The sequence below is a fragment of the Opisthocomus hoazin genome, chromosome 1 (assembly GCF_030867145.1).
Source record: "Opisthocomus hoazin isolate bOpiHoa1 chromosome 1, bOpiHoa1.hap1, whole genome shotgun sequence".
NCBI lineage: Eukaryota > Metazoa > Chordata > Aves > Opisthocomiformes > Opisthocomidae > Opisthocomus > Opisthocomus hoazin.
In genome coordinates this window covers 145,871,421-145,896,833 of record NC_134414.1, presented here as the reverse complement: position 1 = coordinate 145,896,833, position 25,413 = coordinate 145,871,421, and the positions used below count along the sequence as shown (strand labels likewise).

The window sequence follows — 25,413 nt, the reverse complement described above, 5'->3', positions numbered from 1 at the left end:
GGTTTATGCTGTGTCCCTAGGGTTTTTATTAGATTGGAATATTCTCTAACAGAGCATGTTGAGAGAAATGTCTCTGTGGCTATTGTTAATTTTAATGAAGCGCGAAAGGCACTCTACCCTTTCGATAACTCCCATCTTCCTTGCTAAGATCCAACCAGGAGGAGAGTGGACCTCAATTAAAGGTAGGTAAACATGAAAAAAGAAGGTAAACAAGATTGTAGGGAAAATGGAGGTAAAGCACTGTAACTCTAATCCATATACTTTAATTTTTAAAATCAGAGTAATTCAATTCATATATATGTATATATATATATGTACATGCATAGTAAAGTGACTTGAAGTATATTCACCTTAATACTGAGCTACTTTAGTGTGACATTCATATTCATTTATAATCAGGACATGTAAATATTTTAACATATAAGCAATTTACCATCTATTTTTATTTTACTTTGATATAAGACAGTGCAACAGATTAAAAGAAAAAGTAACATTGAAGAAATCATCATTTAAAAACAGTATTTAGAACAGATTTTAAAAGCACATTCAATAAAATTTAAGGAAAAAGCTAGTAATCTATGTGATAGGAATGTGTTTGGACACAGAATATGCTGAACAGAACTCTACAAAGAAAACTTGAGACCTGTTAGTAGGCTATATTAGAGCATATAACAATTTCTTTTCAAAAATGTTGCTTTTTGCTATGTTTTCTATTTCTTTTTTTAAATTTCAATATTCAGTGAAAGATATAGGTTCACATATAAATACATAGGAACGTTTCATAAGAGGAAACTGATTTCAAAGCTTTCCCTTTTTGTGGAGTATGAATAAAACATAGATATATACAGTTATCTGATAAGAATTTTGCTAGTAAAAGTATTCATGTAGGCAGGTACACCAATTCCTTGAGTGCGTTATTCACAGTAATTTTTTTCAAAAGGAGTTATCAGTCTATCAGCTGTCTCAGCCTCTAAGCAAATGTATTTAGTGTGCTTGAGCCATGCCAATGAACACTTATCATTCTGTTGAACCGATCTCATATCTGAGCAATTACAATGAACTTTAATCATCCTGACACTTACTATATTTTGTTAGACTTCTATTAGAAATCAGAAGACTGTCATGTTTAAAGAACAATGCTTTTACTCTGTTACTGGTGTTAACACTTCTGATACAATTTTCTTCCTGATACAGCTTTACTAGCTGGGTTCCTATAGAATCATACCAGATGCAATGACTTCTTCCCTATGCTTGCTAGTGCTCCGTCTTGAATAAAGTGGAAGAGTAAATTATATAGGTGACTACTATTTTTTTTACACTAACGGAAAAATCTTCTCACAAACAGAATTTTAAATTCATCATTTATGGTTCTGTAGCATCTCTTTTTCATGCTGAAGTAAAGCAGGCTTAAATCTAAGTTGAGCACCTGGCTTATTCAAAAGATAATGAATATACTCAGGCCTTGAATATTCACAAGGTCCCAAGCTTTATGCACGTGATCCCACTAAACTCCTTTTCAACACGGACCAGAAGTGGTTCTTCAAAAAGATGTTAGCCAAAAGTCAAGCTTACTACTCTATTTGCAAATTCAATCATAACTACTTATTTCCATTGCAAAATAAAATCCTAATGATTTTTCTTACACACTTTATCAGAGTAGCTATGAGAAGTGGATATGATCCTAATACGTCTTTATTCTCAACATAATGATTTATTAAAATCAGACTTCCATAAATCGGCTGAGGACAGGTAACTCTTACATAGATGTGGAATACATCTCAAATAACTTCAATAGATTAAAAGTCCAATGGAATGAATCTCACCTGAACAGCATATGTTTAAGTGAGGAACAAGTATGGAACCCAGCAATATATTTTGAGGCAAAAAATCTACAGAACTGTCTTAAGAAAACTCTAAGCCCTATGGAAATATGAAGTATGAATTCCCTATATCACAATAAATATATAGTAAGGAATATATCTCATGGAAAGTAATATTTTTAAGTATGTGACTCAGTGATTCCATGATTCAGATGCAGTACATGGATTTTGTGTTTGCTACAGAGGGCATATGAACCTTGGAGATGTATTAGACTGAATGAAGCTATGCTTTGAGAAACTTTAAAACAAACCCTCATGTTTAGTACATTTTATATTATTTCTAATTTACAGAACAGTTTTCAAGGTGGCAAAGTGACATTGGACAGTGTGATACAAAAAATATATTGTTACAATTTAGAAAAACAATGTTGGCTTACTGAGAAATTTATTAAGATGTATGAAATATATTTACAACAACATTGCTATGAAACTATAATAGTATGGTAACACTTTAGCATGTCTTTTGGGCACACTACTTCAACAATTTTTTTTTCCATGAAAAATTCTTTACAAAAATACATCTCTTTGTGTGGTGTCTTTCCTTATGACAGTGTTTCCTCCCCATATTTTCAATTGCAATGTTCCTTTTTCAGTTACTGTAAAAGAATGTATAAAATAGATCTGATACATCACTGATGACAGTCACAAGCCTAAATAGCTATTTTGCATGTATGCATGTGTTTGTGTTAAAAGGGATTAAAAAAACCTTTGTCCTTGATAGAAAACTATGTGCAAAGACTGGAACAAGGGGAATTTATTTGTTTTAGCCTGCAATAAAATTTTCAACACCCATCTAATTGCCTTTTCTGACTTCATATCCCAGGGCTCTCGAGCCACCAGCTGAGAAACACTGCCTTAGGGAGAAACACACTGAGAAAGAGAGAATGTTTTTGCAGTAACAGAACTTGATGAAATAGTTCCATCAACATTGTTATTGACGAAAAATATAGATTCGGGCTTCCATTTCAATCACATGTTTAAATTTCAGGAAATTCTTTCAATCTAAGGAACAAAACATAAATTAGTAGAAAACAGATACACTAATAAGTTTAAAGTGGAGGTGTGGTTTTTTTTTGTTGTTCAAAGCACGACGTTGTTTAAAAATTTATACTTTGTTTCCTGTTTCAAAACTAAAACACTAGAAGCCTCATTTCAGAGGACAGGAGAGGAGGGGAGGGGAGGGGAGGGGAGGAGATTGTTCATTTTAACCTCAAAATGCTGACTTTACAGGTTAACAGAAACTTTGAAGCTGTTCACTATAACACAAAGTTTCAATAACTTGAAGCTTCCAAAATTAAATTAATCAGGTGCTTGAACAGCCCTCAGATTCAGAGCTGTTTCAGTAGTACTTACTTCTACAAGTAGTACTTCAGCAAATCATTCCCTGTGTATAAATCTGTCCTCTTTTAAGGCAGATGCTCTTTTCTGTGTTTAGACTACCATGTCTGCAACACAGGACTACTGTAGATGAATCACACTATGATAACTTAATTCATATTAAGTAATAGTTTATTTTAAAAAAATCAGAGTAATTTCAGTGTCACTATGCAGTTTTTGGTATGCAGGCTTACCCAGTGTTTGTAAGTACGGTTCAAAGTAACAAGCCATATTGCTACAGCTGCCATGTTTCCTTATACAATAAACTGCAACCCACAAACTTAACTGTATTCATACATGGGATAAAATAACACTTGTAATGCATCCAAAGCACCAGAAGTTGGATTGATGTGAACTGCAAGCTCTAAAGCTTCACAAAAATGTTAGTATGTTAGCTTTTAACAAACACATGATTCAGCGTTATACTGAAAACAATTTTCTTTTAAACAAAAACTTTATATCCATCCACATGATTCATTTTTGCTTTTTCTGTTTTCTTTATCTTTTGATGTGGTGTTTTTGCGTTCTTTAATTATTTTTTGTTACCATCTCAAGTCTATTTCAGAACCAGATGAGCAGTTTCATGAATTCAGTTATGGAAGATTAAAAAAGAATAACCCAGACCAGATTTTTTTCCCTGTCTTTCACAGAGAAAAATGTAGTGTTATTACCTCAGGAGAAGGTAGTTGAGTCACCTCTGTACCACCAATTGTTGAAGTAAGAAGTTTGTCACCTAGAATACTTTCTAAATAGTCTGCCATTACTTCCTGCTGCTTAGGGCTGCAGTGGTTCTCCAAAGACAGTACAAGTGGATAGTCAGATACCTGGAAATATAATTTAAAGGATTTTAGTATTAATAAATAAAAAGAGGACTACTTAATTTCCCAAAATATCTTACAAACCTCCCCTTGGCAATCTGTATTTGCCTTATTTTCAAAATTTTCAGAACATAGGTCAATTGTTTCAGGTTAGTAACACATTAAAAAAGCTCACAATATTTACAGCAAAGAGAAAGGACAACTCAAGAAGAGAAAAAAATGCATCCTCAGGAAATTAAGGGGCATTAAAACAGGGCTAGACACATACAGAGAAGAAAAAAACAAACTAGGGAAATCAGATGAGGATCAGTTAAGCAGGACAGAATACTTCATTAGACAAACCAGGTGATATCTGTGTTGATCTTTGTAAAGTGTATATTGAAGTGTATTCGTCCAATAATCCATAGAAAATAATTTATCAGAGACATTTAACACACTGATTAATGTTGGATGTAAAGAATGTAGAGAGAAAACAAGTGTTAAATCAGCCAAAAATCAAGCTGATTCAATTGCGCAGAGCAGACTACAACCTGGAAGCAAAAAGCAGAATTTCTCACACAGTTAAAGGCTCAGCTGATACACAGAGCCTCTAAAGAACGATGCATTGGCTACTATGTGTCTGAAACAGAGGTTCTCAACAAATTAACTTACAAAGAAAAAAGAGGAATTACAATATCTGCCAAAAAAGGAGGATGGGGTAAAGCCTCCAGGACACACTAAAGAATAAAAAATTTTTTAGGTTAATTTCAAAGGAGACTTCAAGCATTCCAAATTCAAAAAACATCAGTGCTGACCATTTTGGTGTTTTTCAAAATTCAAGAAATCCTCATCTCTTCAGACCCACTATCTCCTCTTTCTTTTGTGTCTAAAGGTTATATCACAACTGCTCTGAAATTTTGTTGACTAAATCATCCCAACAGGGAATTATCACATTGGGTAGATGAATTTTTTAGAAATAATGATCAAATTTTGTGAAAAATAGTTGCAATAAGGTGAAATAAGGGAAAAGAAAAACACAAAACAAAATTATTGCAATTTTCATGTACCTACAGGAAGAAGTTGGAAGTTTGCCATAGTTGTGTACCTTTAAATTTACATCTGACATATTTTAGTGATAGCTCTTTTAGTGGTTGCAATCTATTTCAGAGGACAATGAAAAACCTATGATAAACAAGGCAAAATTGGCTTTCAGCTAAATATAAATTGTAGCCACCAATTTGCTACAAGTGACACAGATTTAAAATATTTCTCTTCTGTGGGGGAGAGTGGTTGTTTTGTGTACAGAATTTCTTCCACTGTTTACACAGTTTTGTTATGAGAAGAAAGAATTGTTTGGGGATTTTTGTTTTGTTTTTAAAAGGTGGATTTAGATTCTAAAGTTGCAATTGACAAAGTAAACCAGGATTAAATGTCATTTGCTTTAGTTTATGGCAGATTTCAATTGACTACATTTCAAGTTGAGAGTATCCTTAAAACTTGCTCAGAAATCATTGCCTTCACTTGAACAAACTATGTATATGTTTTTATAACATCACAAACTTTTCTTGGGACTCTTTGTACCTTACTCATCACAATACTTAAGCAAGACAGGTGAAACATGGCAAATCGAGTAAATATTAGAGAGCAACTTACATGAGATATGTCCATTTACACTGTGTAAATAAATCTCATAAGTTGTCAGCAATACTGGCAGTTTTTCTTGGGTAGGATCTAAACTGTCAATTTCTAAGAGAAGTACCATTTTATATTTACCCTGTATTTACACTTTTCCCCTGATGATTCGTTATTGACCACTAATAGAAGCACACCTAAGTTAAGTACAATATGAGGTGTGTTAGCAAAATCAGGAGAGTTATATCTAATGGGTTATGAAGAACAGTGAAATAAAACCATATTTTTGTTTTCACTGTCTTTTAAAATCAGAGACTAATTAAATTTTATGTAGAAATCAGAACAGGAAAAATATAGCCTTGCTTAACTCTGCCAAGGCTATAAATATATATGCATGAAAGTCCATGTAAATGTATGATCATAGGTGTATACATTCACACACAGAATGCTGGCCTGAATACAAGAGTTATCTTAATAGTCATTCAGGACTTCATTTGAGCAGGAGTTTTGCCAGAAACCTACACAAAAGACTGAGAAAGTGCCAAAAGATCTCCAGCTTCTGCTGCTGTGCCAGAGAGAGGCAGAAGGGACATTATCGTAAGGAGTCATCTGACAGAAAGACAGCAGTAGATGTTAACCTTTATCAGGCCTTGAATTCGAAAGAAGTAGAGAGGAAATGGAAAACAGAGTAAGTCTCAAACTCCGCTATAGTCTAACAGTTTTCTCTATTTCATGAATCATAGGATATAAGACAGACTGATAGCAACAGAGGAATAAATGAAGTAAAAAACCTAGAAGATATAAAGGAGAAAAACATCAGACTGATTCTGAAGCAGTTGTTCACTTCATACTCAGTCCTTGCATAAATGACATCAGGTGAGAGTTCCACCTAGAAAGCTGAGTAAGATCTTCTGAATTCCTTTCACTGAGTTTGATTTATAATCATTACCAGAAAAAATGTGTTTACTGTTCCTTAGATAAAATTTTAAAAAGGTATTAAGAACAGATAGCACAATTTTCCCATAATTTAGTTCAACAAGGCCTACTGCCACAAACACTGTCCCTGTTTCATGTCTTTTTACCCTGGAGAATCTTTGACAACAACCATGTCACTGGGCTTTGTTAAAGCCACCATCATGTTTTCACCAATATATACATATACATATATATACATATATACATATGCAAACATACATACCACAAATGCATACTTGTCTATCACTTGAATTACAGAATTAAATGCAATTTTGCTTGTTAAGGTATGACCATGATACACAACAGGTTCATTGTCAGAGCCATCCCAGCAGTCAATTTCCAGGCAACGACATCCTTTTAAGAGAGCACTTCAAAAGAACAAGAAAAACAATTTTACAGTAAAAAAAAAGATACCACACTTTCTTATACAAATCGCTGTATTTCTGATTAAAAGCACATTGAACAATTACAAAAGAACCACCTACTTTTTCATCACAAAAGAAAAGAAATCCTATAAAGTTATACGGATGTCAGACAGAGCTATATTTTCTGTTTCTTATCTTATGTATGTTAGGTAATAAACTTTATTAGAGCATTAAGGAGTAAGATGGATTATCTGAATAACCTTCATTAAGAGACTAAAAACAAGGGTCAAATATTTAAATAAAAGAATTTTGGAATGATGGCAAATTGTTGCTTAAAATAGAAAAAAAAAATTTGAAAGGGCCTTTTTTGTTACTATTTCAGGATTTGTCTGCAAGTTTGAGAAGCATCATACCTAAAAATAACAGCATTGCACTTACAGAGTCCCACTGTGCTTGTTGTTTACGTAATTCAGTTGTGTTTCCCCCACCTTATTTCTAAGAGCGAGTGCTACACTTTCTAAGATGTCTTAAATTTACTCTCTTAATTTTTAATGTGTTAATGGCACCCCTTAAAAGTCTTAGGTTTCCAGTATTTGGCTTGTTACTAATTTAAATATTTCTTCTAGGCTATTTTACCTAATTACCAATCTGTCTTTTACATGTGGCCTTTTACTTGCTAACAATATCTCAAAGATGCTCCTAACTTATTTTAGCATTTGATATTTTCTCTACTCAAAGAGTAGAAAAAGAAGAGAAGGGGTTTTATACCCTCTTTCCAATTACTTTAAGCAATGCAATATTAATGCTGTATCATTTTAAATATTGTCAGAAATAAATTCTCTAGTGTTTATGATGGTTGCAAACCATTAAAGAATATGCAGAGAACAACTAAACCAAAAAATTTTGGATCGATGATGGTTCCAGCTGCTCTCACTTCATTAAAGTAGTACAAAGTAATAGGAATGCTGAACACCTGTCTTCCAAATTCTTCACACGTTCTGTCCCCCCCTGTAAAGCCTTTATTACATAACCCGTTTTCTCCTTCCCTGATCATTTCTTCCAAATGTGTCTTGGCAATAAGGCATCTTGGTTTCTTTCTCCTCTTGGAGTCAAATGCTGCACATTCAAAGACAAAGTTTCTTGTCCCTTGTAGCTACTGTAGTGCCCACATTTTTTCCCGTTATTTGTTTTAAACTGACTGCATTGCAACATAAACTGATCACAGACATCCTTGACATACTCCACCATACTGTGCCCTTACATCCTGTATATTTCTCAGATTAGAGTTCGCTTGGGAATTTTACATTTATTTCAGGGTCTTACTTATTTTTGCATGGCACGCTGAGATTAAAAACTGATTTCATCACATACCGTGCAGCATACTATAGATTTCATTTCCTGCGAGGTAGACTTTTTGAGATGTAAATGAAAAAAATAGATTGTTTCCAGACTATAAACAGATGGTTTGGCAAATATATTGAAAAGTGTACGCACAAAATAAAATACCAATCTCACATTTTCTGCTTGTATCTGTGATAGTTTTGCTCCTTATTGCCAAGCTGGATTATGTGCGACTTAGTATTCATTAATAAAAAAAGCCAAAGGATGTTTAAAATGTTAAAAAACAGTATCTAAATACCTGGTATATCCCCATAAATCACTGGGTCCTATTAGTTGGTCAGATATCAAGTAGGTGTTGTGAGAAGATGAAATAAAGTAGTCACATAATGGGTGATTCATATCTTGGTAGATGGTCCTGTGATCGTTTTTAAGTATTGAACACTCTTCTGAGCTCATGTATCTTATAAATCCTTCAAATGACAACTGCCGCCTTTTTCTCACTGAACAAAAAAAGAAAGTAAAAAAATTCTGGTGTGAAGCTAAACTGGTAGCTATATCTGCGTACTTTCCACAATTCTTAATAGCCAATTCTGAACATTGCTAAAGGTTATACAGCATAATGCTTTCCTGCAATTTTAAAATTCATAATGAATGATAAAACATCAGATGTGTGCAATTGGAGCTGAATTGTTGAGGTTCAAAATTATGAGGGGAAATAAATGTGTTCTGATATTTTTGTTCTTCTGTGGACACCAATAAGAATAGTTTGCAGTAGTCCTCATTAAATACAACGGAAAATATTAATACTGGAAAGTAGCGTCTCAGTCAATGCAGAAAGAGAATTTTCCTTTCTCTGTAGAAAGTACAGGAACTGCTCTACAAAATGTCAGTCAGAGTCTGTCAAAATAATCTTGCAGAAACTACAATTCCAGCACCAAATATCCTCAGTGGTGGAAAATTCAAAATAAATACTGATGAAGTAATGTTTAAATTAGAGATATTCAAAATAAAAATAGCATCTTAACAAAATAAATGCTCACAAAGATGAACTGCAAATCAATCTTGTTATATTACTGCATCTATAACAAAAAGTGCTAATTATATCCCTACCAGTGATAGTCATCCCGTTTGTTTTGTTTTTAACTGATTTAATGACAAACAGATCCATTATACTGCCAACTGCTGCTCCAAAGTCATGCTTCAAATGTAATAATTTTGCAAATGATATAATCTCAGAAGTCAGCTTTGCTTCAAAACATAATCTAGTTTGAATTAGTCAGGGATTTTTCCCAGTTCTGGTTCTAAAATAACCTTATTATTGTCACTATAGTATGCTAGTGCTAATGAAGCAGTAAGCAGTCCAAGATTAATTCCTGTTAACGATAACTTACAGAGGTCAATGTATACAAACTTTTGACAAACACCCCCCCCCCCAGTAAAACCCTGAACACTTATCTGACCTGTTAATTCTCAATACAGCTATAAGAATCACAATTTACAAGTCAGAATTGCAATTATCAATCTTCAGTATGTGTACAGACTGGAAGTTTTTTGTCTGAATCAGAATTTATGAAAATCATTCTGGTGATGGCAACACAAAGAAAATAACTATTTCTAAATTACACATTTTTTTGAACTAGAAAACTTCACAATGTTTTAAAATGCTAAACAGAAAGAGAAAACAAGAATGAAGTCCCTCCAGACATCATACATGCATACACTGTTGTCCTTAACCACACAAATGCTATTCCTGCTATGCTTAAAGAGTTTCATTGAAGAAGAATCCACAGACATGCTAGTAATCCCATTTCAGCATTTAAGTAACCTTACTGGTAGAAAATTTTACATAATGTTTACCCTGAAACTTCCTTGCTATCCAGAATATTTGTTCTGATTTGCACTATTCCTCTCCTTTTTTTTCCACAGTCTTATCCATGTGAGAAGACTGCTATTACACTTGCCCTCATTCCACTTCTTTCCAGAAGAAATAAATCCAGTCCAGTGCATTTTGCTGTTGGTTAGGTTTTCTTAGACTTCTGATAATTTTCATTGTTCTTCTACAACTCTTTCCATCTGGTGAACTTCCTTCTTGATGTTTGACGCCCTAAATGGAATGTAGCGGTTCTCCTTATCGAACTCCATCCTTCTTTTCTACCTCATTAATTCGCCAAGACAACTTAGACTTCTAATCTTGTTCCCTATTATACTTGAAGTTCTGATGTCAGATCTGAATTTAATAGAATTAATTTCTACTCCATCATCCATCTTATCAATGACAACTGAAGTCTGGATCCTAACACAATGCTCAGTGAAACTGTAGACTGATGTAGCCTTTCATTTTGACTCTAAGTCACTGACTAATTTCTCAGAGTAATTATCCAATGATTTGCTTATGTACCATGTAGTCATCTTGCCTGCTTCCTCAACTTACTTTTTAGAAGGCAAAACATTATTAAAAGGTATGATTTTTCTTCTATCCACTGGCGTTGTTACTCCCTCATAGAAGAAAACTGGATACTATTTTTTCATGGAATGTCCTGATGAACTGTTACTCATTCTTACTGTCATAGATGTGATTACATAGTTGTTATTTGTTCCACTTTTTTCTGGCAACTGACTGCTGTTTAGTTCCTTGGATGTTCCCATTCTAAAATAGATATTTCATTTGATCTTTACCAGTCTTTCAATTCATCATCCATTTTCCACGTGTTTTCAAAGGTAACCTGTATTAGCCAAGCTTGTTACAGTCACTTTTCTAAGAACTTGGATTTGTCAACCTGTCTTCACTGATCCGAGGAAGTCATTTAAGCATGTCCTACCCTGGTTTTTCCGTATTTTTGACTGAGACCTTACTCTGGTCTCATTAACAATATTAGCCAGCTGATTGTACTTAGGTAGTGCATCAAGAATTTCCTTGGTCTTTCATTTAACTAACATATTGCAGAATGACTTATTGTTACCCTTATGACTCTTGATCTTTGTATCTTACTCACTATCTTGACATTTTGGTTTATCCACGTGCACATGTTATGTTGTTTTATACTTGTAGCAATAGGATTAAGTTTCTACTTTCTGGATCTTTAAAAAACATTTTTTTTTTACATGTTGCTCGAAACAGAATACATTCATTCTGTATGTTTTATCTTTAATGAATTACATGAATTGCAGACTTAATCCCTTTGAAGAGAATGCTTTTCATCAATAGTATCTTGTTTTCATTTCTGATTAATTTATTTTTTATGCTCTGTTTATATCTCTGTGTAATTGGAAGTTGGGCCAGTAACTCTTCTTGTTTTGCATTGGTTTTTTATTTACTAACAAATCTTACATGATTTGTTTTAACATTTATCTTTTAAATTTGTGAAAAATACTGAGTTTCAAAAGATTTTCTTATTTTCTGAATTATTTTTGATTCTTTCCTGGTTGCTCTTGCCATTCATAAAAGATTACTACAGTGTTCTCAGGAAGATAACTTGTGTTTATATAAATACGCTCATGACCATAATCCCCTAAAAGTGAAAAAGTTATAAAGTAAAATTTTGTTACTTTGTTAGCCAACTTGTAAGCTCTTAGACTTCAGTAAAATGTTTAGCTCCTGTCTCTCATCAATCGACAAAAAATGTATTTTTATATAGCTTATTACAGGTTCTTACATTACATTGGCTTATACATTTTTTTCTCAGGGATCTATGGTTGCTGTCCTTGAACTGCATATAGCTAAAGTCAACATAATGTTTCTGGAGAACTACCAAAACTCCAAGCAAGTTTGTAAAATGAGAAGACCTATCTGTAAGCAGGAAGAGAGTGGCTTTGCACTAACAGTTCTGGAAGCATGTGCAGTTCTGTGAATTGAGATATGCAAAAGAGCATCACATGTACATAAATGGCACACCACCTGCTAAAATAAATTTTCAAAAATCTGGTGTTTGGTAGAATATATCATACTTTTGAGAGTTTAAGATGAAGGTAGGCTTAATTTTTTATTATTGCTACTATTCATGTACCCCTCTCTTACCAGTGGAGAAAACCTACCGGGTTTCTTTAGAACTCTCTTACCATGCCAGATGAAGATAACAAAACTAGCTAGGAATGGAAGTGGCTGCTTTTTAAATTCTGAGGAATAGCACAGTGATACTATTTTCTGACCATTTACAGACATATTCTTCTTCTTCTACATTAAAAGAAATGGCGATTTATCTCCATAACTATTTCATAGTGAAAAGATACTTTCATTAAGGCCTCACATTTCTTCCCTAGAGAAGCCCCAGTCTTTTTCTCCATTAGGATCCTTTAGCAGTAGTTAGTGTGTGCACATATCCCATTGGTGTGGAAAGAAAAAGAGAAACCAAGAAAATATTTCTGTCTTGCAGCTTTTTGTTGTTCATAAAGTTCAATGCTTTTTTCTTGCCCTCCCCTTTTGGATAGTCTGGAATACAGATTATTAATAATACTCTTTTTTTCCAAACATAATTTAAAAAAAAAAATTTCCCCATTCCTTCAGCTAAGATAAATTCCAGCTCTGCCATATATACAAATACTGCCATATCAGAGAGGAATTATGGATATAACTCAAGTATTTGAAAGACTTGGATTACATTATATGCCTATGCTTTTTAGAGTTTATTACTTTCTGCTTTCTTCTTTATCTTGGAACTCCTTTGAAATTATTTTTCTTTCTTTATGGAAAGAAAAAATGAAAGCTTTCATAAGATATTTTCTGCCCTGAAGGGAATGAGGCTTGTTGAGGATCCATGCTGAAGCAGAAAAAACGAGAAGGAATCAGTAGCAAAAGAGAAGTGTGACAAAGGTGGAGCAGCAGAAAGAAATCACTATGCATTGACCACAGCCTCCTGCAGCACCTGTTTCCTCACTGAAGGGACTGAGTACAACCTGCAGCAATGACAAGGTGGGAGAAGAGGTGTCTGGACTGAAGTGGAGGCCAGGATGTGGGGAGGAGAAGAGCCTGAAGTTGTGCCCAGGAAATGTGGAGAAAGGTGTTTTCCCTGTTTTTAAATGTCTGTGTTCTTCGGGTCTTAACAGCCGAATTAGTAATCAAATGTTTATCTTAATTGGCCACCATAGATACTGAAACAGGTACAAATACATCTGCTGGGAATTTTCGGGGTGAACTCATGAGAAGTACTTGCAATCAGAGAAAAAGGTGTCACTCTGCTATATTGGAAGAAGGAAGCTTTCTATAATAGTTAAAAGTATCAAATAATAATAACCTCAAGGCAGAAACATTATCAGATGGAATTTCATACTATGCAATTTGGCTACTTAATGTCAGACCAAAATATTTATACTCTAAGTGAACAGGAAGGATGGAATTATTTCTTTGGATGAAGTTAGAAAACAGTCATTCCTTTTCTACTCTGAGTTTATATTCTAGGGAGTCTATTTTCCACCTGGCCCACACTTGTAACTAATACTGGTCCATAGCGGAATAAAGTATCTGTCTGGGCTGCAGTTTAGTTTTCTAAGGGCTTGCATCTCATAATCGGTTGTCTTCTTCTGGTGAATTCTTTTCCTAAAACTGGATATTTACATGCTCTTTCACACATCTGAATTCTTGTGTCTCATAAATCCAGTTTCATCTATCTGAGATTTTTAAGTTGTCTTTCTTGTGTGTCGTGCGACTTTTTATGAAATCTGTAGGAATTTGACTGAGGTCTCTACTCTGTTAAACTCACATTGGCCAGTTGGATCAAAAGTTCTCTCCTGCAAATGCATGCTCTCCCTTTCGCTTTGTCTCAAACAACACATGCACACACAAAAAACAAGTTTAAAAGAATGTATATACTAGGAATAAGCTGAAGACTTTTTTTGATTCACAAATACATTCTGGATTATTCAAATTCTTTGTCTGACAGGGGCACCAAGCTTATGTTGTTATTTACGAAGTAAACAAGTTTTTCAAGACAGGATTGTATTTTTGACCTGTTTTTGTACTGCCTAGCAGGAAAATACAGAGACAGGAGCAGACTCTTTGAATAGCACTACGCTGTAAGTAACGGTGGGATGCACATTCTTATCCTTACTGTGCCTCTAATCCTATCCATGCAAACAGTGACTAATGAGAAGTAATTCTTTTTAAAAATATATATATACCTAGCTTAAAAAAAATCAAGTGCACTTGGTTGGCATGTTTTCTTTAATCTCATTTACTGACTCAATACTTCTATTCAAAGTTAATAATAAAATGGATAATCAAATGTTTGTGTAGAACAAAACTGACATTTGGATGTCTGTAAGACACAACTGTCAGGTGTGAATCACATATTCACCACTTTTATGATCATTACCATAAAATGATTCCTTCAGCCAGAAATGCACACACACACACACAAACTGTTAATGCCGCATTTTGCCATTAGACATTCAAATTGTTCAATAAAAATGAAAGAATGGTATTCCATACCATTCCTGAACCAGCTACAGTACCCTCAGAGAGTTAATTCAGAGTTATCTCACTCAATAGTGTTGAAGTGTCTTCTCTCTGCACACAAATGTTAGGGATGCACTAAATGTTATAGATGGACTCATCAACATTGTATATAAAATCAAGTCACTGTTTTCATCTTAATCTTGACATACTAGTGGCATCAAGTTTATCAGATAATGGTTGTTACTATTAGCAAAGCTGTCAATCAAATGTTAAAATCTGCCCTTTTCTCTTTCCACAATACACAAGACAAGGATGGCAGATGAGTCCAACAGGTCATCCTGATGAAGAACATTCTATAGCAAATTCAGAATGACAGTTACACAAAATGGTCTATCACAAGACCTTAAGAACCAGCTATCACATCAATCACATCTGGAATTTTCCAATAAATAATTTTGAGTGGGAGTATTATTTCACTCAAAGGAGCATGAATAATACAGCTATTATTTAATTCAGTAAGATTATTTGCAATTACAAGACAAACAATTTTATCACAGATGAAGAAACAAAGAAGAATTTGGCTCAGCATCTGAAATTTAAACCAGACATTACATAAAAACTAAGAAACTTTAGTTGATATTTACATTTGTGTTTTCTAACTGACTACAGATTTTTCATTGTTTAACCGCTTTATAGCTATTAACTTTCCCATCAAAACAGACAACTCAAAAGAAAGCTTTTAAACTGAAAACTTATTATATAATTAATTAGTAAACATGTTATTTTTCAGAAAGAGTAGAATATATTTGATAAAATATGTTCTATTTTAAAAGGTAACCTCGGAGAGTAATGGCATAAGGAATCAAAGGTTTTGGAGCTATTTACTGGACAGTGAGTAACTCTTAAAACACACCAGATGTCTTCTATTTCTTGCTGAAAGAGTGATCCAGTTTTTTCTTCCCACCCCACTGAGAATTATCACCATAGATATTCCAGAGTTATTATTGCAAAAAGAAGATTTTCACCTTCTTGGCTGTATTTGTCTTAACTGGTTATCAGTTCTACCTATTATCAAATACTGGGAACCAAAGGAAACTAACAAACTTAAACATCTAAGATTCGTGTACCACTGAACAAAGCAACAGTATGCAGTAAAATGCAGTTAGCTCTGATTTCTTAGCTTAGTGGCAAATTTTGCCTCAAGTTATGCTCTGTGAAACTCAGCAGAAATATTCCACCACAACTTGAAGCAGCCTTCAATAGCTGAAGAATACACATATTATAGCTTTAACAAACGTCCACTCATTTCACACTTCTCGTCATTCAGAAAGGGTGATGAGGCACCTATGAAGATCTTACACAGTGCTTCTTCTGCAAGTAAGTCAAGGGGACACATAGGTCTTTGGGTTTGCAGAGGAGGGGCTATGCATTATCACTAAATGACTCAGCTGAGAGAAGACAGTACAATGAGCAGACAACTAAAATGGCAGATCAGTATGCTAAAGAAAAATAAAATAAAAAATAGTTTGTATTGACCAAGGACAAGTTGAAGAACAAAATATATAGAAGGACAAGGGAAAATGATAAATAAATGACAGAGAAATAAAGAGAGAAGAGAAAGGAAAGCACCATGAAAACAAAGAAATTAAAACAAAGAATGAAAAAAAAATATATAAAAAGACACGGCTTTTAAAACATATAAAAATTAAGACAAGGCATTTAAAGATATAAATGTATGAGGTTTTTTCAGAATGTTTTCAGAAAGTTTTCAGAATATTATTCTGATGTCTTTAAACACTCCTCAAAATAAAACTGGAGCTTTTCCTTAAAAAACAATTGCAACCACACACAAATGCTTCCATGGTAGCTAAACAAAGAAGAAATGATGAGGTCTGTTGGTATGCCCAACTGAATAGGAAGAAGAAATTATTGGTTAGAAGAATATTTTGGCTGCAAATTATTACTGAAATCTGGAAGAACCCAGCCTGAGCTCCAGATTCTAGGCTGAATTACCAGTGATAGCTGCTTAGATAGCTTTCTTCTACTGCAAGAAAAATGTCACGGTTTCACTGAGACAGAGTAAAAGTGAAATACCGTAAAAAAGGAAACTATAAAACTGCTAGTCAAAGCGTGGGCAGGCTACAAAAGAGGAAAATAGAAACACTGTTCAGACATGATGATATGGTGTTCTGAAAGCCAAAGCTCAACCAAAATTGAAACTGGCAGTGGACATTAGTGGCAATATGGAGCACTTTTACTGCTGTATTGGTTATGTTTTTTGAAAAGGAGTAAGTGGGTCTGCTGTTGAATAGGGCAGGTGATTTAATGATGGCAAATACAGATAATGCTAAAGTGCTCAGAGTTGTTTTTTTCTCAGTCTTCATCACCAAGGTGTAGCTTTTGCGCCTACAGACAGGGTTCAAGGAGAAAAGAAACTAACAGCAGGTAGAGATTAATATAAAATAGAGATTACTGGAGAAAACTCAACACATAAAAGTCCATGAGATCAAATGAGATGCATTTGAGATGTTAAGACTGTTGGCTGATATCACTGCAAAGCCATTCCTATCCTAGCTGAAGATGTCCCTGCTCACTGTAGGGGGGTTGGTCTAGATGACCTTTAAAGTTTCCTTCCAGTCCCAACTATTCTATGATTCTATGACTCTGTGATTCTACGATTCTATGATTCTGTGATTCAATTCAGGGAACTATAGGTTGGCCAGCCTCACTTTCATCCCCGGGAAAATCATGGTGCAAGAACTCTTAGAAGCAATTTCTGGACACATAAAGGAGGCTCAGGTTCTCTGTCCTTAGAGGTTTTCAAGTTTTGACCGAAAAAAAGGCCTGAGAATCCCATTCTGGATTCAGTGCTAACCTTGCTTTGAGCAGAAGGATGGAGTAGCTGCCCTCCTGAGGACCCTTTGCATCTGAATAATTCCATGATTCTGTGATAGTAGAAGTCTGTGTTTAGAAACCTACTCTTAGAAGCTGATCAGAGAACAAAATGGAAATGGTGTTTCAGCTTGGGAGAGCGTAAATAATTAATTATAGCTTAAACCCAATAAGATGTATAATGACATCAGTAGACACATGATGGGCAGATTAATAAGAGGGACAGATTAATAATCAGACCCCACGTCCACTGAAGCTGCCGAGGATCCACCAAATTTGCAAGATTGTTTCAATGCATCCCCGATATCATTACCAGCCATATCCAGCTGAGGGCAAACCAGAATGTAACTGTTTAAGGTTTCAGACTTTCTCAGTAAACAGAAGAGATATACCCTTCTCAGTAGATACATCCTTAGAAGTTGTTTTCCTCTGTGAAACCTCTGTTAAGAGATTCCTTCTACATTTAAATTTTCTGCCATATGACACTCAAATACAAACATACCAAGTGCAAAAAGTATGATTCATGTAGAGCATTCTGTTAAAACAAATTACAAGTTTAAATAGTACGAAATGAAAGTACTTTATCAAATGCTAGTAGCATGTATTCCTCCATTTGTAAGATAATCTTTAAGCAAAAAACACTACTATAAAAATTGTAAAATATGTTTTGAAATACAGTGGGTTTAACTAAACTTATTTTCACTTTATTGTGCTTGTGGCTCAGTACTGAGTAGTTAAACCAAACTAAATTATATAACATTAAATTCTGACATTTTCTGGTCTTCACAAATGCTGTCCTCAGTCTTCAGTTTTTCATAGTGAAAATTTAAAATAAAGTAAAATTCATCCATTATTATTGATTTAATTATAATTGATTTCCTCGAAGAGAACTATCCTGTGCTGAACAGACCAGTTGTTAACAAAACATATTTTCTATTTTTTAATCTTTGTAATCCAATATTTATATTTCTTTAATTAATTAAGCAAAATTATTTTTGAACACTTAGCTAAAAAAAATTCAGTCTGTCTTGCTAATAGTGGTCATTCACAGGTTTCAGTGGGCATTAAAAAGATTTAATGCAGTTTATATTAGCTCATCTACTGTATGAAGATTGTATTTTGTTTGAAGCAATCTACATGTAGGTTTTGGACCAGTCTGTTGTAACAAGCAGTAAGAATGATAAGTCTAGTAAATAATGTAATATGTTATCACTGAGAAATATGCTGTGTAAATATTCTTGTGCTTTATTAATGTTTGTTTTGTACTATTACATTCACAATGTTTAAAGATCTGAATTTAAAAAAATCAGCATTTTTTATAAGTGCTTAAAGAAGATATTATACAACAGATATAATTCTATATGTACTAGTTTTCTTTAAAAAGTTAAATTTGCTTAGTCGGATGAGTATTCAAAAATATAAACACAGTCACTGACAGAAGCACAATAAATAAGAGCTAGAAATTAAATACTTAAAATATTCTTACCTTCTTCAATGGGTTCATACTTCAAAATAATTTCTAAGGCAGTTGTTTCACAATCTTCAGTTTGATATTGTTCTTTTCTGAGAAATTCAATGAGCTCGGTGGCAGTTAGAATTTTGCGTTCTGGAGCATAAACACGGAAAAGTTCTTGAAATTCATGTCTGTGTACAATAGATCGATAAATTGCCCTGAAATCTTCTATGGTAATTGTATGTGTCTTCCGTTTGTCAACTGTTTTCTGAAAAAAAAAAACAAAAACAAAACAGTCACTACAAAGTTATGCAACGATACAAAGATACACACAAAACACTCTGCTATCATAGAATCATAGAATACTTTGGATTGGGAGGGATCTTTAAAGGTCATCTAGTCCAAGCCCCCTGCAGTGAGCGGGGACATCTTCAACTAGATCAGGTTGCTCAACTGGCAATAAGAGCAAGAACAATAGAGAAAACCTCAGGCAACGGTGACTGCAGTGCGTTATCAAATCATCTTCTTCTATATGCAACTTCAAGCTCTCATTTTGTGTGTAAAAATATCTTATACAAATTAAAATGTACTATATGACTTAATTAGCATCTAAGTAATTACAATAAATTTCTATATAATGCATATGCAATAATAAAACACATTATATAAAACCTCTAAAATGTTATGCAGTAAAATAAATTTGCAGCATGAAAATTACCAAGTGGAAAATATATCTAAAATAATACCTCTCCAACAGGAATTTAAAGCATATTGTAAATACTCTCAGCTAAATTTACATACAAATTACAGCAAGCAGTAATCTAAAAAATAAAATAAGGATGACTAAATTATCGTGAGATCCAAGTCTTTCAATACATCACATAATGAACACTATTAAAGTCTGGAGGCAAGATACTTTATAATAACCTATGACATCATGTTCTATTCTTAACAAGCCGGAATGTTTAACTCGGATTAATTATTCACACTTTCAAAATTCTTAAACTGTAAGCTTGTTTTCATAGAGCTTACAAAATATTAGCACATCAATTAATTTCAGTGTTTCAGTATGAAAGGCACTAGAAAAATAAAAAAGGCCAAAAGAATTTGAGTAGAATAATACTTTTTTTACCATTTCTGCCATTTACATTTTTCTCAGGCTTACAATTTTATTCATTCTTTAAAATTTTCTAGACTAAATATGTAATTGTGCATATGAAGTATAGACGTTTCTAATGGTTTAGCTTGTGTTATTCTTAAATGTTGCTACATGAAGAGAAACTTTGGAAACCTGCTGACAAAATTTCTCACAAAAATCAGAAATAAATGGCAATTCATTGCCTCATTGATTATCACTGTAAGCTGATCAAAATTCATAACTGTTGACTCCTTATACTGAGACTACCAAAGATAAATTTCAGCATCTAATAACATGGCGTCTAGGATTGTTGGTAGAGCTTCTCCAAAAGTCTCCATAAACAGAAAACGGCTTACTTGAGCTATGGCTGCTCTTTGAAGACTTTTGATTACTACCAAATTAGATTAGTTTTAAAGACACACCAGAAAACCAAAAAGAGTAATGATATGTTACCAGCTTCTGCCTATGCAGTGCAGTTCCTACTAAGAGATGTCTGAATGAGTACAATAAAAGTTAGAATACATAAGCTAACTAAAACAAGTACAAAAGTAAATTTAATGAGTTATAGCCAAAAATTTTATAAATTGGTACGTATTTGCTTTGAGTTTGTGAAAGAGAATTGTAATGATCATTTTTAACAAAAATCACCAGCAAGAAAATAATTCAGTACAAATGCTAATGATACACTTTCCATTGCTGCTTGAGAAATCCCACATCTAAGGTTGATATCCTCTATCTAATTTTTAGCATCTTCAAGAAAACTGAAAATTTACTCAGAACTGTGAAACAGAAAAACAAAATACTAACTTACTGAGGTATTAAACAATCTATCAGGACTCAGGACACATTCACTTAGGTATTGGCACAAAGTGAAGCCAGGCAAGAAAATTATACTTTCTGTCATCTCAGTTGCCTCTTGATGAAATACAGGCAATACTACTGCGCAGGAGAGCTTTTCAAATTAAAGCTATGAAAATCATCTCAATATTAAAAAAAAAAGATTGCTATAAAATTCTAAAATTTTTGTTAGATTATTATTATTTTTAGTAGTGCTCATCAAATCTTTGCTATTCAGAAACAGAAGTATCTTGACAAAGACTTAGTCTTGAGAGGAATTATATGAAAATGTGTTATTCCTTAAGAATCTTACTGTTCATAATTCTGATATTGCTCAAAAGAGCATTACAGTAAAATAAATTCAAAGACAACAGACAAGAGAAAATCATATTATTCTTTAAAAACTGTTTTCTACAAAATTGATTTTATCATGTATAATCATTCAATTAACTCTTGATGTACAGCTACTGACAATGCTGCCAGTAAGATTTTCTTATAGACTGCTTTGCATTTTTGCATATTATTATAGTGATGAACAACTTGATCCCCAAAACTACTGAATATACTCAAATCACTCTAAAATAGCAAAGAATGTCTAACAGTACTGCTACAAATAACTGGATCAGACTGTTGAGTATATTATATCTTTAAATACAACTAGATCAGACTTGTTCTATGCAGGTCACTTCCTCAAACAATTACTCTCTTGTCTACCCACAATTGATCATCTCTCTCAAATTTCTGTCAGAAAGCAAAGTAGGTGGACAATACAGGAAACAATGAGAAATAGTTTCAAGTTCTCATGAGTTTCTCAAGGTTGGCAATTCTCTCAATGCAGTGCAAGTTCAAAAACCTCAGGCAGCCTCTTCAGCAATGGTTGAGTTCATGCTGCTGGATTTACCTTGACTCGACAAGGCAGAGAACAATGAGAGAGGAACAAGACAAAGTGAGGAAATCTTAATGCCTTCCCTCTGCCTGCCTGACTGCCTGTCAGCATGACGTGACCTAAAAGTTTCTGGCTTGCTGTAGTTAATTGTCCTCTGTTGAATCTGGACAGAATCAGCCAGCTGGTTACAAAATTCTCAAAGAAACCACACACATATCTAGCCACTTGGTTTCATTCTCTTAGGAAAATAGCTTTACCAAACAGCTATTTTTGGTTAAAAAAATGAGCTAAAAGCAAAAATCATACATCTTTTGAGTAAATACTAGAAGGGACCTGAAGAACATGAAATCCCAATATGTCCAAAGGTGCTCAGTTTTGCCGTATTTGCTCACTGGGGCTGCATCTGCTGGATGGTGTTTTGCTTACCTACTAAAATGTTAGTAAGTCCGATGTCTAGCTGTATCATGTAACCTTCATAGAAATCTTTTAAATGTTGCCATATCTCAAGGCCATATCCTTCCCCAGGGGTTAGAGTGCAATTCCCATCCATTCAGGCACAACCCTTACATACTTTAAAGGAGAAGTATAGAGGATAATTAAATGAACAGGTGTGCTGGATCTGTGTTGACCTGAAGTCTGAGCAGATCAGACAACTCTGTATTGTCCTCCTGGCAAAAGGATTTTTGGGAATTCACTCCAAATGCTCTGCCCAGCATCAGACAGACATTTGTGGGCTTGTTAGCTTGATCACAGAAGCAGCTGGATGGGATGAAACCAGAATACTTTAATTTTTCTCAAGTGAGACCTTGTTACAAAATGTTCAGAATCAAGACCTACATATTTTTCATCCCCCTACACTATTTTGGTGTGGTATAGAGAATGTGGTAACTGAACCCCTCAGTTATCTGTTTTACACAGAAACAAAAGACATGGATAAGGCAAAATTATTTGAATTCGCACACCCTATTAGCATGAAATTCACTTCTCAAAACATTAATCTCAAAAAGTCAACAAATATAATGCATTTATGTAACTGGAATTCTGAATGTATTTAATCGCTTAATCTACATATACCTCACCCTGAAAACATGCTTTACGTGTGTGAAATCAAAAGGCATTTGAAATTTTTCAAGCAGTCTCATTGTGCTGTCTAAATCAATCTTCCCAGTCCTGAACTCATCCTGAATGATGGACAAAAACCACGTATGAAAGATCAGGTTAAGGAAACTTCTGGCCCATGTCATTGCCTTTTAATAGGGGGAGCAGGGGAAGAATTTTAATTTTTTTAAACCTAAAAATCTTGCACTTTGTTTTTCTCAGACTCTAGAAAATCCTTGTCTTCTGATTTCTGATAATGCAGAAGCCTCTGAGGCACGCAGGAAGACATTTTTTGCTCCACGCCCAGAGACTCTGAGGGAAATGGTGACAAGGAGGGCCAGAGAAAGAGAAAGGGAGAGTGTGGAAAAAAACCGAGGGGGGGGGAAGGGTGAAGAAAGGGGTGCTGTGAGAGGAGAGAAATGTGGGGAGGCTGAGGGGACTCAGCAGCTGAGGGGAATGGCAGGAAGAGGAGTGCCAACAAACAGCAGCGACAAGGTAAGGGCACCCAGCATTGCACCCACCCAATCAGCTTCAACCAGCGCCAGACTGGACTGGAGCGGCTGCCCCAGGCCCTTCCCTGCCACCCATATGGGGGGTCCCATGTGTACTTAGATCGGTCCCAGGCCTGGGGGAAAAGAGGTACACAGGGGGAGGTCACACAACCGCAGCTGTTGCAGGACAGGGAGAGGAGAGGAGAGGAGAGGAGAGGAGAGGAGAGGAGAGGAGAGGAGAGGAGAGGAGAGGAGAGGAGAGGAGAGGAGAGGAGAGGAGAGGAGAGGAGAGGAGAGGAGAGGAGAGGAGAGGAGAGGAGAGGAGAGGAGAGGAGAGGAGAGGAGAGGAGAGGAGGAGGTAGCACATGAAGAGGATATCTGTTCTCCTCCATGGTGGCTTTGCGTTGGCTGCTCCTGTTTCTTCACTGCAGTGGTGTTGGCAGCGTTTGGCAGGACAACACCTCAGCTTGCTCCAGTTCCTGGTGGGGCCCTTTCCCTTGCCCTGCACATCGGGGCCCCTCTCAGAACGCCCAGCACCCTCTCAGCACAGCCCCCACCCTAGGCCCCCTTTCATTTCTGCTCCGGGTGCCACTGTGAGGTCACACAATGCAGGCCCCAGGGCAGGCCCCTTCCCGACGCCGCTCCCCCCCACCTCACCACCATCTTGTGCACTTTCCTTCCAGCACAAAGCAGCCCACATGCCCTCCCCTCGTCTGCGGCCCCCCGGCCTTTGGATAGCCCTCACCCCCGGCATGTGCGCAAGCCAGGAGCTGTGCGAGCTGGAGAAGGTGTCTCTCAGTTGCGGCCTGCTGCAACAGTCGTCTCCAGGGGAGTTTGGCCAGGTTGTCCAAGATCTCTGTGCTCTGGTCCAAGATAACAACCTGGTGAGGCGGGAGGCTGCCCACGTTGGGGCCTGTCACAACAAGAACAACTTCACCCCCGTCCAAATCAACGGACGCACTGTGCTACTGACTCACTACAACGACTTAGGGGGAAACAGCTTCCTTGACCCTCTGAACAATTTCTCTTTTGAGTTCAACCACCTGCGCGGGGGAGCCAGCAGACCCCAGCTGCACGGTGTGATGCTAGACAGGGGGGAGCTGTGGCGAGAGGCCCTCCACGAGGCTTTGCGAGCCTACGTGAGCTGCCACTTTGCTGCAGGGAACTGCTGCGTGTTCAAAAAAATCCTGGGCAAGAGGCAGCTGTTTGTGGCCTGCCTTGAGGCTCATCAGTACCAGCCTTCAAACCCCTGAACAGCCTCTGGAAGTCCGACTGGACTTCTACCCTGACTCCATTTACCGCTCAAGTTACAGGGATCTTTCTCCTCCAGATACACTACTGCAAAGATGCCAACCTCCATGTAACTGTCAGCAAGTCTGTGAGTGAGACTCTAAATGTGATAGACCAAAGCCAGTTTGCCACAGATTTTGTGAAATTTGTGAAAGCTGAGGACACCAAGTTTCATATTGCCATTCTGGAAAGCATTCAGGCTTTGTCAGAGGATACATGGGGGAAAAATCTGCGGAGGAAACTCCCTGTTACTCGCACTTATATGAACTGGAATAAACTATTGAATGATCAGCATCTGAACACCAGTGTGTCCAACACAGAAGTGCCTCCATGCTTTCTGAAACACGCTATTTAATATGGTGGCCTAAATAAAAAAAATCAAGACAAAGATAAAACAGGGGTGTTTAGTAGATTTATATCTGGATTACTCAGGAGAGTGCAGAAACTGTCATCAGTCAATCCCCACTTTGAAAATAGTTCAGGTCTGTAGTAACCGAAAATCATTTGCTGTGGTTTTTTGTTTTCTTCATGTACTTTTCAACCTCTTCTAGAGATACTAGTAATGGTCACTGT

At 35.6% G+C, this 25,413-nt stretch overlaps 2 protein-coding genes across 2 annotated transcripts in view; one reads left to right on the top strand and one right to left on the bottom strand.

Annotated features, from left to right (window-relative positions):
- Positions 1-23,942, bottom strand: part of PLCZ1 (phospholipase C zeta 1) — a 57,300-nt gene extending 33,358 nt beyond the window's left edge. The window contains exons 1-6 of the mRNA XM_009942996.2: positions 23,929-23,942; positions 23,041-23,164; positions 19,134-19,368; positions 8,666-8,867; positions 6,885-7,029; positions 3,929-4,081 (exon numbers count right to left, since the gene is read on the bottom strand). Of these exons, the coding sequence (XP_009941298.2) occupies positions 3,929-4,081; positions 6,885-7,029; positions 8,666-8,867; positions 19,134-19,368; positions 23,041-23,164; positions 23,929-23,942 (873 nt within the window). The remainder of the gene's footprint in view (positions 1-3,928; positions 4,082-6,884; positions 7,030-8,665; positions 8,868-19,133; positions 19,369-23,040; positions 23,165-23,928) is intronic.
- Positions 23,943-24,302: 360 nt separating this feature from the next.
- On the top strand, positions 24,303-25,195 carry CAPZA3 (capping actin protein of muscle Z-line subunit alpha 3). Its single transcript, XM_009943020.2, is given in 2 exon segments — positions 24,303-24,798; positions 24,801-25,195. Coding segments are annotated over 2 exon segments (891 nt in total).
- The last annotated feature ends 218 nt before the right edge of the window (positions 25,196-25,413 follow it).